Source organism: Andrographis paniculata, unplaced genomic scaffold (assembly GCF_009805555.1).
Source record: "Andrographis paniculata isolate CXL003 unplaced genomic scaffold, ASM980555v1 Contig46END, whole genome shotgun sequence".
Classification (NCBI taxonomy): Eukaryota; Viridiplantae; Streptophyta; class Magnoliopsida; order Lamiales; family Acanthaceae; genus Andrographis; species Andrographis paniculata.
In genome coordinates, this window is record NW_026137580.1 from 5,365,682 (window position 1) to 5,382,942 (window position 17,261).

General features: G+C 38.9%; 2 protein-coding genes across 2 annotated transcripts; both read right to left on the bottom strand.

The window, feature by feature from the left end:
- Positions 1-8,932: 8,932 nt before the first annotated feature.
- Positions 8,933-9,379, bottom strand: LOC127252507 (secreted RxLR effector protein 161-like). Its single transcript, XM_051276699.1, has one exon. It carries the CDS (start codon positions 9,377-9,379, stop codon positions 8,933-8,935), a length of 447 nt encoding a protein of 148 aa, XP_051132656.1.
- A 5,751-nt stretch (positions 9,380-15,130) lies between these two features.
- On the bottom strand, positions 15,131-16,773 carry LOC127252508 (uncharacterized). Its single transcript, XM_051276700.1, has 4 exons — positions 16,422-16,773; positions 16,029-16,313; positions 15,756-15,978; positions 15,131-15,341 (listed from the first exon to the last, which is right to left on the bottom strand). The coding sequence occupies exons 1-4, from the start codon at positions 16,771-16,773 to the stop codon at positions 15,131-15,133; spliced, it is 1,071 nt and encodes a 356-aa protein (XP_051132657.1).
- Between the last annotated feature and the right edge of the window lie 488 nt (positions 16,774-17,261).

The window sequence follows — 17,261 nt, forward strand, 5'->3', positions numbered from 1 at the left end:
ACATATATATCCGTTTAAACACCAGCAACGCTCGCTCATCTCATCCAGGAAAATCTAGCAATTAAGTAATGCACAACTCAGACAAAACACTTGTCCTTCACCCCCTACCGCTCAATCTCTATATATAAATATACTCATTGTGCCACTCGCTCATGTCCCACTCACTCGTCCACCACTGGCACTCCACCGCTCGCCTCCGCTCCGCTGCCACCGCTCACTTTGCCGCTTGTTTTTACAGCTTTTCGTAGATTAATACTTTTGATCTGCTGCAAAGCGGGTCCCTGTACTGCATTTTCCGCCGCTTTCATAAGATCTGTACTCGATTTAAAATTTGTGACTTAAAATCCCTATGTTCGACCTGGAAACTCACCAGTTAAAGAGTATAAATAATTATGATAACTACTCAGGATCTACAACCACGAACTTTTACTATATCTGATCACTTCTTATAATCCACTACATCTCAACCTTCCAGTGAAAATTTAATGTGAATATACACAATCATACATACATCTTCTAATTTTTAGCTATCACTTCTCCGTGGGGGTTTTATGGACCTCGCCAATCGTTTAGAAAAATTCTTCTTCTGTGCGGCCTGCTCATAATTTAGCCTGTTACCCGAGGCTGATTGGTTCCTCCTACTAGCGGGGGCACCAATGACATTGATTTGAGCCGAGAATGGCTCCGTATTGATCTTCATCTCCGGCTTACCGGCTAACCGTAGGCGGACCTCCTTTATAGCCTTCTGTACCGCATTTTTAGGCGATACAACTCTTAACCTGTTGTCCGTATAAGCCATGCCATTTGCAATAGAGTTTTTCCATCCAATTCCTCCCTGAATGGCATGTTATGGCCTTTGAAAACCAGAGCCGATTATCCTTCAATAAGAAATTAAATATTTGCTCAGTTTTAGATATATCGAAAGTATACTGTACCTTGGGATTGGTCTCATTCCTCTGAGGTACTTTGAGCGCCGGGCAGGGGTACGTATTTTCTTGCGATATTTCAGCCATGAACGTCTCATCTGCCTCATTTGGACAGTCTGTTTCATTCTCTTTGACTTGGATAAGATGTGCTCTACTTCTAAATTTCTGATACCTAGCTGCTTGGGAATTTCGGAGGAGCTATTATGCCACAACTGCTTTTCCAGCAAGTTGCCGGAGGTCGTTGTATTCCTGTAGGGCTAGCTTCTTTAGGAGCTGGTGTGTCATATTATCGATAGTCATATTAAACACTTGATTCTCGAGTATCCGGGCCTGACAACGCCCTTATGCCCTACGAAACCTGTCCAAAAACTGTTCCACCGGTCTTCATGTTTTTTTCCGTAAGTTGGTTAGGTCCGACACCGTCACCTCTAGCAGTGGACTATAAAAATGTTTGTGGAACGCCCTTTTCGAGATCCGCCCATGAGTTATATGAATTTGGTAGCAGAGACGCATACCACGTAAATGCTGGACCTATGAGAGACAAAGAAAATAATTGGAGTTTAAAACATTCATTGGTCTCAAACTCTCCTTTATATTGTGCCGTGAACCGGCCGATGTGTTCGATGGAACCTGTGCATTCCGGGATAGCAGATGGTCGATGGAAACTTGATCCGGTAATGACCGTTGATAATGGGATTTAGCGTGTAGCCGAATAGGATTGCCATACAACCTCCGTATTACTTCCTCGATGGCATGCGGATTAATAGTCGGTCTCGGTGGAGAAACAACTTCGGCATGTCCCCGGGCTGTCCCAGGCCTCGATGAACATGGTGGAAGGGTTGCTGATACCCTGTTGGAGGATGTGCCGGGGGAAAAAATTACCGACCTGGATTGGGGGCCCTTTTGTGAAGGTCCAAACCCCTGTTGTGCGACTGGTCCGACTTGGGAGGCGACACTGCCAGAGCTGGTGTACCTGAGCCCCAAGTCACTGCTACAGCCGATAGAGCTGAGCCCCATTGTAATACTCTCAGTTGGCTCATACTAGAAATACTACCACCACAATGCATCATGAGGTTGTCATCTCCTACTTCGGCCCCCAAAATATAGTGTTAAGACTAAAATTAACTATAAAAGCATATTATTATTTAACACAATCTGATTTACGAATATTTACAAATAACACGCTCATAAACAAGAATTTTTTTCGGATAAAAATTTACATATAATACATCAGAGACAAATTCACTCATTCACCTCGTCTTTCTATATCCCGAGACGTCCCCTGTTCTAGAGGTTCCATCCATACGTGAACCAAATATTTTTCTTAAAAGCAGTCTAGAATTAAATCCATTTTAAGAACTAACATAAAATATATCATGCCACATTTTTTAAAATAAAGTCTAATCCCCGTCAATCACAAAATACATGTTATGCCATGCCAATAGTGAAAGAATGCAATAAAGATATCGAACTCGAAAATCATGCTCATACACATATATATATACACATCTGTCAATGTGAGCAGCCGAAATAACCTCGGCTCCATAATAATAGGGTCATTGCATCTGTCTAAGTGAACAATTGGAATAACCTCGGCTCTATAATAACAAACCCACTAGACCATCATCACTAAATAGCCAAAAAATCCTTGGCTCAAGGAAGGACCTGATAAATCCATAATAATATAACGGTCATCCGATCACTTCTATATATCCACCATACGACTCCAACAATTAATACATGGATAGTCGAACGTTGTCGCCATTAACCACAAGATGCCCCATAGAAGATAAGACCCCCATGTCTAGCCCTACGTCGTGCAATGTAGTATAATCCGTGCAACCTAGAATCACCTAAGAGAAACCCGAAAACTCTACTCCTCATGTGCGCCCTAACGGGATCACGAATGATTAGACCAAATACGTCTCAACTACAATGGGTCTAATCCCTGAATGACCATGTGACTAAGTCACTCAGTTGTCTGATTACTATCGTCCACTATCGTAAAAGTGTTACAGTACATCGAGGTGGAATACCCTAACCCCAGACAATGCCCTCGCCTAGCACTACCGCACACAACGACTAAACAATAGATCCATAAAACATATCCGATAAAATGTGCAATATGTGTGCAATATGTCAAAGAAGTGAATTTACTGAAAAAGGCTGGTGAGACAGTTCACCTATCATTTTTTCATAAATTCACCAACACGATCGAATACGTATATCAAATATCATATTTCATGAAGTCTCACACATGCATACGCACACACATATATACATGCACTGAAAAATGATCCACATAATATTACATTAACATTATAATCGTAATCACATGCATACCTAATTTTTCAAAATTAGATTTAATTCCCTATTGTTTACCTCTTATCGACACTCTTTGGATTTTGCAGTCTCACTCAAATTTTCTCCAACGTACACCTGCTCCATTATTTTCTCAAATCAGATGAGCTATATTTTTATTCATAGGAGCTACCTACTTATTCAAAAGTTAATTTATATCATTAGCTCGTCGGGCTTCAAACTCCTATATTTAGTAGAATACGATATTCTAGCTTTAAAACCCTTATACCTCCTAATATTTATATCGTTCGATTATTAAATAAAAATCCTTAAAGATATGAATAAACATGCAGGTGCAATAAACTACCGTTTACAATTCGGTTTGGATCAATACAAAATTTTCAGAATATGATCCCAGGATTATGATAAGGCTATTAGCCAAAAAAAATCGTCAATTAAATAGTCAAATAGATAGTTATGAATTTTCAAAGAATTTATGATTTAATATCTCAATATCCAAATTCATATTAAAATTTATAATTAAACTCTACGTATAGCAAAAAATACAATACCCAAATCGAAATTGAAATCGAATAATTAAATCTTTTTTTTTCTTTTTTTTTTCTCTTCTTCATTCTTCTCTTATTTTTCTTTCCTGCCTTGGCGTTCTGCTACCGCCTTCGTTGCTAAGAAAATAGGTTTGTTTTATCTTTATATTTATATATAAAAATATAATAATTATTATTATTAACATATTCATCATGTCATCGTCACCTATAATAATTATACATTATATTTTATATTTATCTTTATATTTATTCGTTTTACAGTCTTTTTAATCATAATTAATATACAAAATAAAAATAAAATTTATTTCAAAAATTAATTTCTTGATCTAATCAATATTATCAAAATATTTATTTGACATAATAATATTATTTTATACACTCAACAATCGGGGTATTACACCCATGGACCCAGATCAGCAGAAGTTGTCCCCCAAGGCAGGTTCGGAAGTGGGCGGATGTCCCCCTAGTCATCCCAAGAGCCGGAGGAGCGGCCGGAAGTGTTGAGGTCGTGGTCGGCCATGCCCTCCAAGGGTCAACAGTTCCCCCTCCGGCAGGGGCATTCCCTTGACCGTTCGCCCCCGTGTGTGATGTGGGTCCGCTCACGCCACCGAACAAACGATTGTTTTGTCATTGGGATGCCGGTGGTGCATACCCGTTGCCCCTGGATGTCCCTGATGTGGCGGCGGCCTTAAGGTGGCCTGCCCAGGTCCTTCAGCCACTGCTTCATTTAAAAGGTTCTTATTTTCGTCTCATTTGTTTAGTATGGTGACTTTACCATACTGGAACATCGTTGGAGGATGTCCAGACGTGCCCCCCTGTGCGACCTTCGCCAGAGAAGCATTTTCATTATCTCCAGACCTGGCCACCGGATCCTTGTCTTTACGTATCTCTTCGTCCCTTGCCCATGCAATCTCGTTCTTGATTGTTGGCTTGAGGATATCGACGAGATATTGAGAGTGAATCAAGGCCGATTCATGGAAGACTGCTTGGATTTTCTCGCGAATATGATTTTATAGGACTTTGGCTAGGAAGGTGACCATCCGTTCCTCATTTCCCCAAGCAGCGGAGGATTCATCGTGCGTGACTTCTCCGGAGATGTGTGGGGTTGAGGTTTCGTCGGAGATTTCCATTTCCTTAGACATCGTAACTTTCTCCGGCGATCGTAATTTGCAACTTCTCAATTGCACAAAGAGAGCGAGATTCGTCAGAGCCCCACTGGACGTGCCAATCTTTTATTGCTGAAAATCGTCGATGATGGCCCAATAAAATTAGGCCAGTCAAAATCAACAAGAGTTGAGTTCCCCGGCCTACTCAAGAAAATATCCGGACTAGTCTGACAATAAAAAAATAAATCGATCTAAATATGCAGAAATAATGTGCTGAATTATGGAGAAGAACCGTACAATCAGATAAGAAATTAAATTGAATAGAATGAACGATTTCAAAAAAAAAAATAATAGAAACAAAAAATTCAGAGATAAGAAAATATTTGTGCACGAATGGAAATAGAATAATATAATCTTTTTTAGTAAAAATAAAAAAAAAATATAATAGATAATTAAAAAATACACACATAATACAAATAATAACACAAAACATATTTTATATAATAAAGTATATAATAATTTTCTACATGAATGCTCAAAATATTCTTTCAAAATAAAAAAAAATAAATTAAAACTTCAACATAATTTATAAAATTAAAATATACTATTATAATATAACACTCGCAACCAAATCAATTAGGAAAAAACACATAAAATAAAGATAAAAAAATATTAATTAGTAGAAAATAAAATTAACACAATAAATAATTAAATATATATAATATTAATTATAATCAAATAAATAAATAAATAAAGTATCATATTTGACCGTTGCCCATCATTTATTTATTTTTTTTTTCTTTCCTTAATTGATTCATATATGATAAAAATATAAATTAATTAATTTAATATTAAAATATATTATTATTTTTATTGTATAAATTTTTTCTAATATTTCTTCAAATCGAAATATTTGAAATCTAAACATAATATACAAAATTTAAAATTTTCATAATATAATACTCGAAATTATAATATTTTTTTAAAAAAAAAACACATACACATTGTGTTCTTTTTTGCTTCTTTCTTTTTACGAAATATCTTTTCTTTTTTTTCCACATCACAAATTGAATATTAGAATTGATTAGTAAAAACTAAAAAGAATACATAATAATAAAAATAATAGAATCAATATAATACGGTAGTGAATTTCTGCATAATCAAGTATAAGATTTTAAAAATTAAACAAAATATTTTCTTGTAAGAATGTCACTATATATTAATATAAAAACACAATATCATTTCAAGAATATAAAGAATGATAACATTTATATTCAGAAATAACATATGAAAGAGATACAATAAATTTTAACCTGAAAAATCTTTTAAAATAAAGAAACAAATCACAGGACTGCCAGACCAAAAAATAAAATCTACTATGATAAATTGTATATAAGAGTCCTTCAAGAATGTGAGTAAACACACCCCAATCTCCACTAAATCAATCAACGAAAATCACGAACTTAAGAAAAATCAAGATCAAGAAACACTACAAAAAAATAATATATTTGTAACAGAATTCCGTCCCTAAAGTTCACGTAGCTAACGTAATTCCATTACTAATTCCGTCTCTAATGTCATTAGTAACGGAAAAAATAGACTTAGAGACAAAAAAATTTTGTTACAAAAATGATTTTTTCTTGTAGTGAAAATGAACCTAAAAAAATTGTCACATTTTGTAGAATTATGGTTGAACTACAAACATTCGATCGCAAATCCTACCGTTGGATTGGAAAAGAAATGAATCACGAGCACTCTCTGAAAATTTCAACTTAATCCGACGGTTAATAAAGCGAGAATAGATATTTTTTCAAACCTGTGCAGTCTTGGGCGGAAACTATTTTCTCACTTTTTTGTAGACAATTTTGACTTCGTTATTTGGTTTCCTCTCTTCAATTGTGATGACTACAACTCTAGTATTTGATTAGATTGGACTTTCTATAATTTGAATTTACTAAATCTACCAATATTTTATTCTAACAAACTTTAAATTTATCCGAGTATTTGTTTTTCTAATATATATATATATGATTATAGCAACAAACTCTAATTCTATCTAAAATAATTTTTTTTTTTTAAAAAAAAAAATAATGTTACAAGTTATCCAAATGCAATATTAAAAAATAAAATATTTATAGAAAATTATGTTGTGGGAATTACAATCCCTTGTCATATATATATATATATATATCAAATTAAACATATGAAAGATATACAATAATTTTTTATGTGGAAAATACTTCAAGGTAAAGAGAAAAAACTACATATCGTTTAGACCATGGAAGAAATTTACTATGATCAAATTGAATATAAGAGTTCTTAAAAAATGCATATAAATATGTCATAATCACTACTCAATCAATCAAGATCAAGAAGACAATCCACCAGCACGTTGATGGCCATAGCTTCGTTGGAAGTACTATAGCCATTTCCGGCCTCAAAAGGAAGCATAAGGTAGCCATTTCATGTTGGAATATATGGGTATTGCGAGAATAAACTCTAACGTGAAACCGAGTCGAGGATAGATCTTCTTTTCAAAAATTAGATACGCCCCGATAGTGCCTCTGGTGACCGGTGTTCTAACCCAAAGATAAAACGATTTCCGTCTCCAATGAGAGTGGCATCTCTAATCGTTGGAGCTCCGGCGAACAAAAACGAGAGAGGAACTGAGCTGGGGAGGTTGTCGGAAAGCTATAAGAGATGAGAGAAGGAGGGAAGAATTGTTGATGTTGGTTTATAGAATGAAAGATGAGTCCTTTATATAGGCGTCTCCACTCGGCCAAAATGGCAGGGGATCAATTACGATCATAATTACGACTTTAATTATCTATGTAATTTATTCTAAATTCAAATCTTCCGTTTGAAGTAGTCGTAATTGATTCTAATTACAAACTTTTCGTTTGTGACGATCGTAATTTATTCTAATTTCAAACCTTCAATTTGAAAAGACTGTAATTTATTCTAATTTTAAACTTTCCGTTTGAGATTATAATATATCTATCCAGCGGATAATATTTTATCCAAATAATACTGCGATTTAGGCCATATACCCGGGTTTAATATGGGGTTGCACAATTTGGTTTGTCTCGAGACAGGCAAAATAGCCAAAATATTAATCAAACCCCATATACAATAAATAAATACTATTTATTTATTTCTTCCAAATTAATTAGATTAATTTGGTACACCGGCCCGTCGCATTTTCACTCACAAAATAATCGATTATCCAACAATCCCTTACATTAGTGGAAATGCCCATAAAGGACAGAAATCCAGCTCAATCCCTGTGAGACATTGACACATCAGAACATGTAATTTTTGGCTTTGAACCTTCCATAGTCAACATTGCAGAGTGTACCGGTGGCCCAGTTGACATGATGCATTGAACTGTTCCACATCTGCGTGCACTTAGTCATAATATTGATGTGTCGCTATCTTAGTCTCAACTTTGTTCTCACGTTTTGATCAATTTTGGCCATGGATCTCGTCTTTGGATTCATAAGTGTTTCATTTGAAGCGGCTCACACTTCACACTTATATAGGTAATCCTATATCAAGGTATCTAACTCACACCTTTAGGACCATTAAGAGTCATTGACTCAACCTCATCACTTTTGCACATTATAACACTCATTGCTTTTCAGGAAATTGTAATTGAGTGTTCGTGCCGGACTCGTACAGTTTAGTTTTTCCATTGAACCTAGGTTTAAGATTTCCAAGTGATTTGGTTTGGTTACAACTGTAATTGTCTCTATTTTGTGGATTTCAAACCCATTCCCTTTAGCAGTTTGTACATTTGATCTCTTTGCAACCCTTTGGTTAGCGGATTCGCTAGGTTTTCTATTGATTTTACATATTCAATAGTCAAAACCCCACTGGTGATCAAATGTCTTACAGTGTTATGTCTACGTCGGATATGTCAGGATTTACCGTTATAAATTTCATTCTTAGCCCTTGCTATTGTAGCTTGGCTATCGCAGTAAATCATTACGGGAGGTACTGGTTTAGTTCAGTATGTAATATCATCCATTCAGTTCCTCAGCCATTCGGCTTCTTTGCCAGCTTTGTCTAAGGTGATGAACTCTAATTCCATTGTGGACCATGCAATGCATGTCTGTTTTGTGGATTTCCACGAGACAGCTCCTCCTCCAATCGTAAATACATATCCATTTGTAGATAGTGAGTCTTTTGCATCGGATATCCAATTGGCATCGTAGTACCCTTCGAGTACCGGTGGATATTTCGCATAGTGTATGCCAAAATTCAGAGTAAATTTAAGATAACTTAATACTCTTACTAGCGCTTTCCAGTGTTCATGACTGGGGATGCTAATGTATCGACTCAGCTTGTTTACAGGGCAAGTCAGGTCAGGCCTTGTACAATTTGTTAAGTACATTAGGCTTCCAATAATTTTGGCATAATCTTCTTGAGCTACAGGGTCTCCCCTATTCTTGCTCAAGTGTACGCTGAGGTCCATTGAGGTTTTCACTGGAGTGTTTTTATAGGCATTGAATTTTCTCAGTAGCTTTTCCACATAATGAGGTTGAGTCAGAACAATACCTTCATCTTGTCTTAAAATCTTTATTCATAGGATGACGTTAGCTAGCCCCAAATCTTTCATGTCGAAGTTACGACTCAACATTCATTTAACTACATTGATCAGACTGACCTCTTTATCCATGATTAGTAGGTCGTCTACATATAGACATATTATGAGAAAACCGGAAGGTGTTTCTTTGATGTAGACACATTTGTCACACTCGTTTATTTTGAAACCATTTGATAACATACCATTATTGAATCTCAAGTGCCATTGTAAAGGTGCTTGTTTCAGCCCGTACAAAGACTTTATCAGTTTTCACACCATTTTCTCTTGGCTACGAACGACATATCCTTCCGATTGTTCCGTATATACCTCTTAGTCTAATTCACCATTTAGAAAAGCAGTCTTCACATCCATTTGGTGAATCTCAAGATTGTTCAAAGATGCAATCGAAAGAAGTATTCAAATGGATCTTATCCTGGTTACTGGTGAATATATGTCAAAGAAGTCAAATCCTTCGGTTTGTCTGTAGCCCCTTACTACAAGACGGGCTTTGTATTTGTTAATAGACCCATCAGCCTTAAGTTTTTTTTTTTCAAAATCCATTTACACCCTAGTGGTTTGCTACATTGGGTAGGTCAAATAACACCCAAGTGTTATTATGCATTATTAAGTCTATTTCACTATTTATTGCTTCCTTCCAAAAAGGAGCATCAGGACTAGATACTACTTCCTTGATCATTGTTGGATCATTTTCGGATCATTGTCTAACATATACGTAACAAAATCCGGACCAAAGGTTTTCTTGACCCTTGTCCTTTTTCTACGCCTAGGTTCTGAAGCCTCTTGATCAGGGCTATTGGCCATTTGTCTCTTTACGCCCCGTAGTTCTTCATCTACGGATTTTGGGTTTGACTACACCCTTTCCTTACAAGGGTAGATATTTTCAAAGAATGTGGCATTCCTTGATTCTACCGTAGTTCCCTCGGTCATCCTAGGGATTTCCGATTTATGAACCATGAAACGATAAGCACTACTATTTAGTGCGTATCCGATAAATATGCAATCTACCGTTTTTGGGCCGATAACGACTTGCTTTCGAGGCGGAACTTTCACTTTTGCTAGGCACCCCTACACTTTAAAGTATTTGTATGTGGGTTTCTTGCCTTTCCATAGTTCGTAAGGGGTGGCATCCATACCCTTAAGTGGAATTTGTTCATGATATAATTTTCAGTCAGTACCGCCTCCCCTCATAGGTTTTGGAGAAGTCCTGAACTTATCAACAAGGTATTCATCATTTCCTTAAGTGTTCGGTTTTTGCGTTCTGCAACGCCTTTCAATTGAGGTGAATATGGAGCCGTTGTCTGATGAATTATGCCACTTTTGTTACATAATTCTGCAAACGGGGCCACATATTCGCCACCTCTATCACTTCGAACTATCTTGATTTTACAGTCAAGTTGATTTTCTGCCTCGGTTTTGAAGTTCTTGAAGGCTTCGATTGCTTCGCTCTTTTCCCTTAATAGGTAAAGATAGCAATACTTTGTGCTGTCATCGATAAAGGTGATGAAATATTTCTTTCCACCTCTAGTTTGCACAAGTTTTAAACCACATACATCGGTGTGAATTAACTTTAATGGCTTAGTCTTCTTTTCGACAGACGAGAAGGGTAATTTTGCCATTTTGGCCTACACGCAAACTTCACACTTTTTTTGAGTGTTCACCTCTTTTATATTTAGCGAATTCATATTTACTAATATTTTTATAGCATTTAGGTTTACATGACCTAATCTACAATGCCATAAATCAGAACACTCAATCAAGTATGAATAAGAATAAATATTTTTATTATCAGTAGGTGGTGCTCGGCACACGGCCATTACATTTAATTTGAACATCGCATTTTTAAGACAACCCCTAGCTAGGAACATCTTGTTTTTCGATAATATAAATTTATCTGCTACAAAGACAAGTTTAAAACCATGCCTAACTAGTAGCGATCCTGAGACGAGATTTTTCCGAATGTCTGGCACATGCAGGACTCATTTCAGGGTTAGTTCTTTGCCAGAGGTCATCTTCATTACCACGTTTCCTACGCCTTGGACCTCAGAAGTTGTGTGATTTACCATGTGCAACTTTCTCCCTTCGGTCTCCTTATAGGTCGAGAAGTTTGTTTTGTTGGAGCAAACATGGCAGGTTGCTCCGTTGTCAATATACCAAGCTCTTGGACTTTCCACATTATTTGTTTCATATAAAACAGCGACAAGGTCGTCACTATTGAGATCACGTTCAGTCCAGTGGCTCGTCTCGACTAGTTGGGAACTCGGCTTTTTTTTCGGTGCCTTGTAGTCCTTAACCTGGTTTCCTATTTTACCACAGTTACTTGTAAACTTGGACTCTTTTGCTTTGCTCTTGTCCGTTTGAGTTGGGCGTGCACGTTTTTTGGCGGGATCTCCAACCAAGTTGGCTTTAGCAATATCTCCACTTTTGGCTTTGTGCTGCTTTCTGTTGTCTTCCTCTATCCGGATTCGAACAATCAAATCTTCAAGTCCCACTTGCTTTAGCTCATACTTCAGCCTGTGTTTGAAGTTGCTCCAACTCGGGGGGAATTTCTCGATCATCACACTCATGATGAACTTTTCTGTCAGTGGCATCTCCTCGTCGATAACAAAGTGAACAACATGTTGAAATTCTTCCACTTGTTCGACAATAGACTTGCCATCTACCATCTTGTAGTCCATAAATCGGGCCACAACAAATATTTTAGACCCGGCATTCTCGGACTTATATTTTTTCTCAAGGGCATCCCACAACCCTTTCGCACTCTTTACTTTGCAATATACATTATAAAGAGAGTTAGAGACTACCTAATATAGTATTTATTGTCTTGTAGTCTTCGTGTGTCCACGATGCATAATTCGCATGCATCTGTTGGTCCGTACCGAGCTCTGGGGTGATTGGGCCATCATACAATACGAAGATGGCACATTCAATCGTAGTCAAGTAGAAGAGCAGCTTCTCCTGCCACCTCTTAAATTCCACTCCCGTGAATGGTTGTAGAACTTGTACATGGGGCATCATCTGTAGGCCAAGCCCAGGACCAACATTTTGGGCCGCGAATGAAGCAGAGGGTGCGGCCACAAACCCAGAAAATCCCCCAAATCGCCCAGGGGCAAATCCAGAAAACATAGGGCTACCCATAAAGGGAACTAGCCCAAGTGGAGGAGCGACTACCTTGTCTGCGGCTCCAGCGGTGGTTCCGGCGACTCCTCCGTCGGAGGCTCCGGCATTTCCTCCGAAGGAGAGTCCGGTGACTTTTCCGGCGGCGATTCCGGCAGTTCCTCCGATAGAGGCTCCGAAAACTCCTCCGATGACTTTTCCGGCAGTGGCTCCGGCGGAGACTTCGGCAGAGGTTGACATTCTTGCAAAGTACTATCTAATTTTTTATTGTTGGGATATATGGGTATTGCAAAAATAAACTCTACCGTGAAACTGAGTCGAAGATGGATCCTCTTTCCAAAAATTAAATACGGCCCAGTAGTGCCTTCGGTGGTTGGCATTCTAACCCAAAGATAAAACGGTTTACGTCTCTAATGAGAGTGGCACCTCTAATAATTGAAGCTTCGGCGAACAAAAATGAGAGAGGAACTGAGCTGGGGAGGTTGTCGGAAAGCTAGAAGAGATGAGAGAAGGAGGAGAGAATTTTTGATGTTGGTTTTTAGAATGAAGGGGGGAGCCCTTTATTTAGGCGTCTCCACTCAGCCAAAATGGCAGGGGATCAATTACGATCATGATTACGATCTTAATTATCGATGTAATTTATTCTAAATTAAAACATTCCATTTGAAGCAGTCGTAATTGATTCTAATTACAAACATTTTGTTTGTGACGATCGTAATTTATTTTAATTTCAAACCTTCTGTTTGAGATTATAACAAATCTATCCAACGGATAATATTTTATCCAAATAATATTGCAACTTAGGCCATATACCCGGGTTTAATTTAGGGTTACACAATTTGGTTTGTCTCGAGACAGGAAAAATAGCCAAAATATTAACCAAATTCCATACACAATAAATAAATAATATTTATTTATTTCTTCCAAATTACTCTAATTAATTTTGTACACCGGCCCATCGCATTTTTACTCACAAAATAGATATCTGGCCCTATTTATAGCGGGTGGAAGTAGCGGTTGCAAGCAGTTACAAAGTGGTTTCAACCGCTAGATAGTTAGGCAGTTGATGGCGGTTATTCTGTTGAAGCAGTTGTTGACCATAACTCCCAGGGTGCTTGTTTCGCTTGTGTGAGCTTGTAAGGGCGCAGATCTTCCTTGCTTGCCGGATGGATGGAGGGCATCAATGCAGTTAAGCGGGCTTGTTTGCGTTGGCTAGTAGTGGAATGGTTGTACCGCTGCGGGTTGGACACTTAGGCGATATTTGCTTTGAGTTACCGTCGCTTCGCTGCAGTGGGTGTCTGGTCGCTAGCCTGAGTGCTGGAGCTATCGCTTACGAGCGAAGGTGGCTATTGCTTGCGAGCGGTGGAAGCTATCGCTTGCCTCTCTTGCCTTATAGCTTTTTCGGATGATGGAGTCATCACTTATAGGCGGAAATGACTACCGCTTGTCTCATCTGCCTTAGCTTTTCCGGAACCAAAACACCGCTTAAAAGGACAAAATTGTTAATAATCTCAAAAAAACCAACTCTGGATCATGCCAAGTGAGATAGATCAATAAAGTATGCTGTAAATCAGCTATAGTGATAGTTTTTATACAAAAATTCAAGTAATACGTAGTTTTGTCAAGCGGTGAATAAGCTCATATTTGGAGTCATCAAACCTCCTTACACTAAACCTTTGTTCGTCCTTGAACAAACTAAATTATGAGATCAAAGAGTTATTATGTTCACTGCAGTCAAGTATTGCTTAAAATTAGTGCCATGATTAGGAACAAGGTGAATCTCGAATAGAGACAATTGATCCTTAAGCATTCAAACTTTTCATTTGATCTAACATGAGAGAAGTTATCCCAGTATCGTCTACTTTGTTCACTTAGCAGGGATTATTTTTTTTATTAAGGAATTCTTCGGCCGAAGGGTGCGGAGAATTTATTTTTTTTTGGATCAAGAGTTTCAAACAAACATTGTGTCTGCTCATGATCTTATTTGAATTTCACGCACCTAGGCCTTTTCAGCTCCTTTGTAATGATAGGTCCTCCCCGCTTTGCTTACATCGTGTCTTAAACCATATTTAAGGATTTCTCTTTTCAAGTCATCTCTAGTGAGCAAAGTCGATAGGCAGAAGTTCGCTTGCCCTACTGAGTATGGGAAATTTGAAACGAATGGGGCACTAATCCTTACGAGACATATCCATTGTCAGTTAGTTTAACATCAATATTCACATTATTGATAAAGGTCGGGGGACGATTACTCAGTCTGGTGTTTGCAAGCTATCTAACTTTACTTTAAAACATATTACAGGGCTAATGCAGCGAGGTATTAAAAGTATCTCAAATAAAAACACATACTTTAGATTATGGTAGGCATACAATAAAGATAAATTTCACTTGTTACCGAAAAATTGTTGCATCGTTGATCATTGGTCTTTTGTACAGCCCTTGCCAATTCCAAATATTATGTACACGGGGGAGGACCCTACATCATTTCTTTTTCTCACCTGTGGGTCCTCATCCCGGAGGTAAATTCTTTGTCAGTTGCCGCACTAGCTCTTCCATTCTTTGGAGACTCTTCGTGGTATCAAGTTGTTGTTCCATAAGGATCGCGTTATGTTGGGTGATGGCTGAGAGTGCCTTCAGAATCTCTGTCTGAGATGCACCCAAGCTTGCAGCTTGAGTCTCCAACGCTTCTATGCGCGTTTCTAGTGCGGAGCTCGCCTTCCTGCCAGTGGTCAGTACCTCAGCCAAATTTCTTGCATGTGTATCTATCAGTGATTGGAGTATTAGTTATTGGTTGAGCATGGCTTCGTCGAGTTCATCCAGTCATTTTCCTAAGGTGTCAAAAGCGGCACGGGAGGTTGATGTGCTTGCCTCCATGGGTGCTGGTGACTGTCCCTCAAACTCGGTCGAACTAATATCCACTGGCTTATTCTCATTTGTAGAATTGGGTCCTAGCTCGGGAGTGACGTCCCTCAGGAACACAAGTTGCCTCGCTGCCTCTTACTCCAGCTGCTCTGCTCTCTTCCATTCCAAGTATCTATTGTATCGCAGCTGGATTTGAGTCAGCGGTTTCCAATATTTTAGCAACTTGGCCAACACTTTCATCTTCCTCTTCTTCTGTCGCTCACACTCTCACTTTTGTTGTAACTGTTGCATTGCGGTGAGCAGCTGAGCTTGTTCCTCTCGAAATTTCTTTTCCTCTTTATCCTCCTCCTCATCAAAGATTGTTTTATCTGATTTTTCTAAGACTGGAGTCAGAGTTTCTGCAGGTGTTCCAGTTTCTACTGGTGTTTTGGGACCGTATGGCATCGGCTCTCCTTCTGCCGTCCCGGTGTTGTCTATGTCGCTTGTGGAGACACCTATAGAATAGGAAGAGTTGTTATGACTGCCTCAACCTTTTCGATTTCACTGGCAGCTTCAACGGTTGTGGCAACGGGGACCTCGGCAAGTTGTTCTTTGTAAGCTTCCATTGTGACATCGATTCCGCCAATGGTTTCTTCAGTGATAACAGTATCCCGCTCCTCCTCTGGTCCAGTAACAGTAGGCTCCTCTGCTCTCGGTTGGTTAACGGGTGTGGTTTTATTGCCTGTTCCAGCAGCAGTTGGCTCACTTGCCCCTTGCTGGTTGACGGGGGCAGGTTTATCGTTAATTGGACTCAGTGGCTTGGGTGGCACCCTCTCTGTTGTTGGCCTCGCTGGTGAGGGTCATTCAGGTTGAGCGGTGGGTTCCCTAATGGTGATCCCTTTCCTGAGTCTGGACAGCAGGATTGTATCCTCAGTTGCTTTCTCTTCCACCGCTTTACCCTTTCCCTTCTCCTGCCTTGTCGCTCGCCGAAAGGGTGTTGGATTTTTCCTGAGTGCTACCTTCACCCTCTGCTTCTTCCCGAAAGGCTCAGGAGCGGGGTCTTCTTTCCGTTTTGACCCATTTTCACCTGCGGCTACCTCTAGGGCCTTTCCTCCCTTATCATTCCTGGTCTTTTCAGCACCAAATAGGTCCTCTTCTATCTCCCGAGCGAAGTGGAGGGACTCCTCTTCCTCATCAGCGAGAGTTTCATTAGAGACGGTTCGTTCTGAGTCTGGTCTTGCAGCGGCTTCTTCCAGATCGGCTTCGGGTGCCACTTCCTCTCTAATTATTTCCTCTGCCACAACTTTCATTCTTCTTTTTGGTGAAGGGGGAGGAACAACCGCTTTCGTCTTCCTCTTTTTCTGTTTGGGGATGAGGGTGAACCCCTTGGACTCTAGTCATGCTTTGTGGAAGGCCACTGGGAGCAACGGCTTCATTTGTAGATTTAGGGCTGGAGTGGGCAGATTGACGCCCACGCATCGGCATAGTGTTGTAATCAGGGTCCCGTAACCCAGCGTTCGTTCTACTTTTCTTCTTTCCCATATATCAATGCCGATGATCGCGCCCAAATCAATATCAGTTTTTTCCTTTAAAATTGAGCACAAGGCAAGGAGGAAATCGAGACGGATGTCTGTGGTGTGAGTTGTAATCATTATTCGGCTCAACGACCACTTGATCCATTCCTTTTTCTCTTCGTCCACTGACCCGAATTTCAAGTTTCTTTTGTCATATTATGGGGTGATGGCGAAGGTCCTATAAAGTGTCTGCAGTTCAAGTGAGCTGCAATCCTTAAATTGCC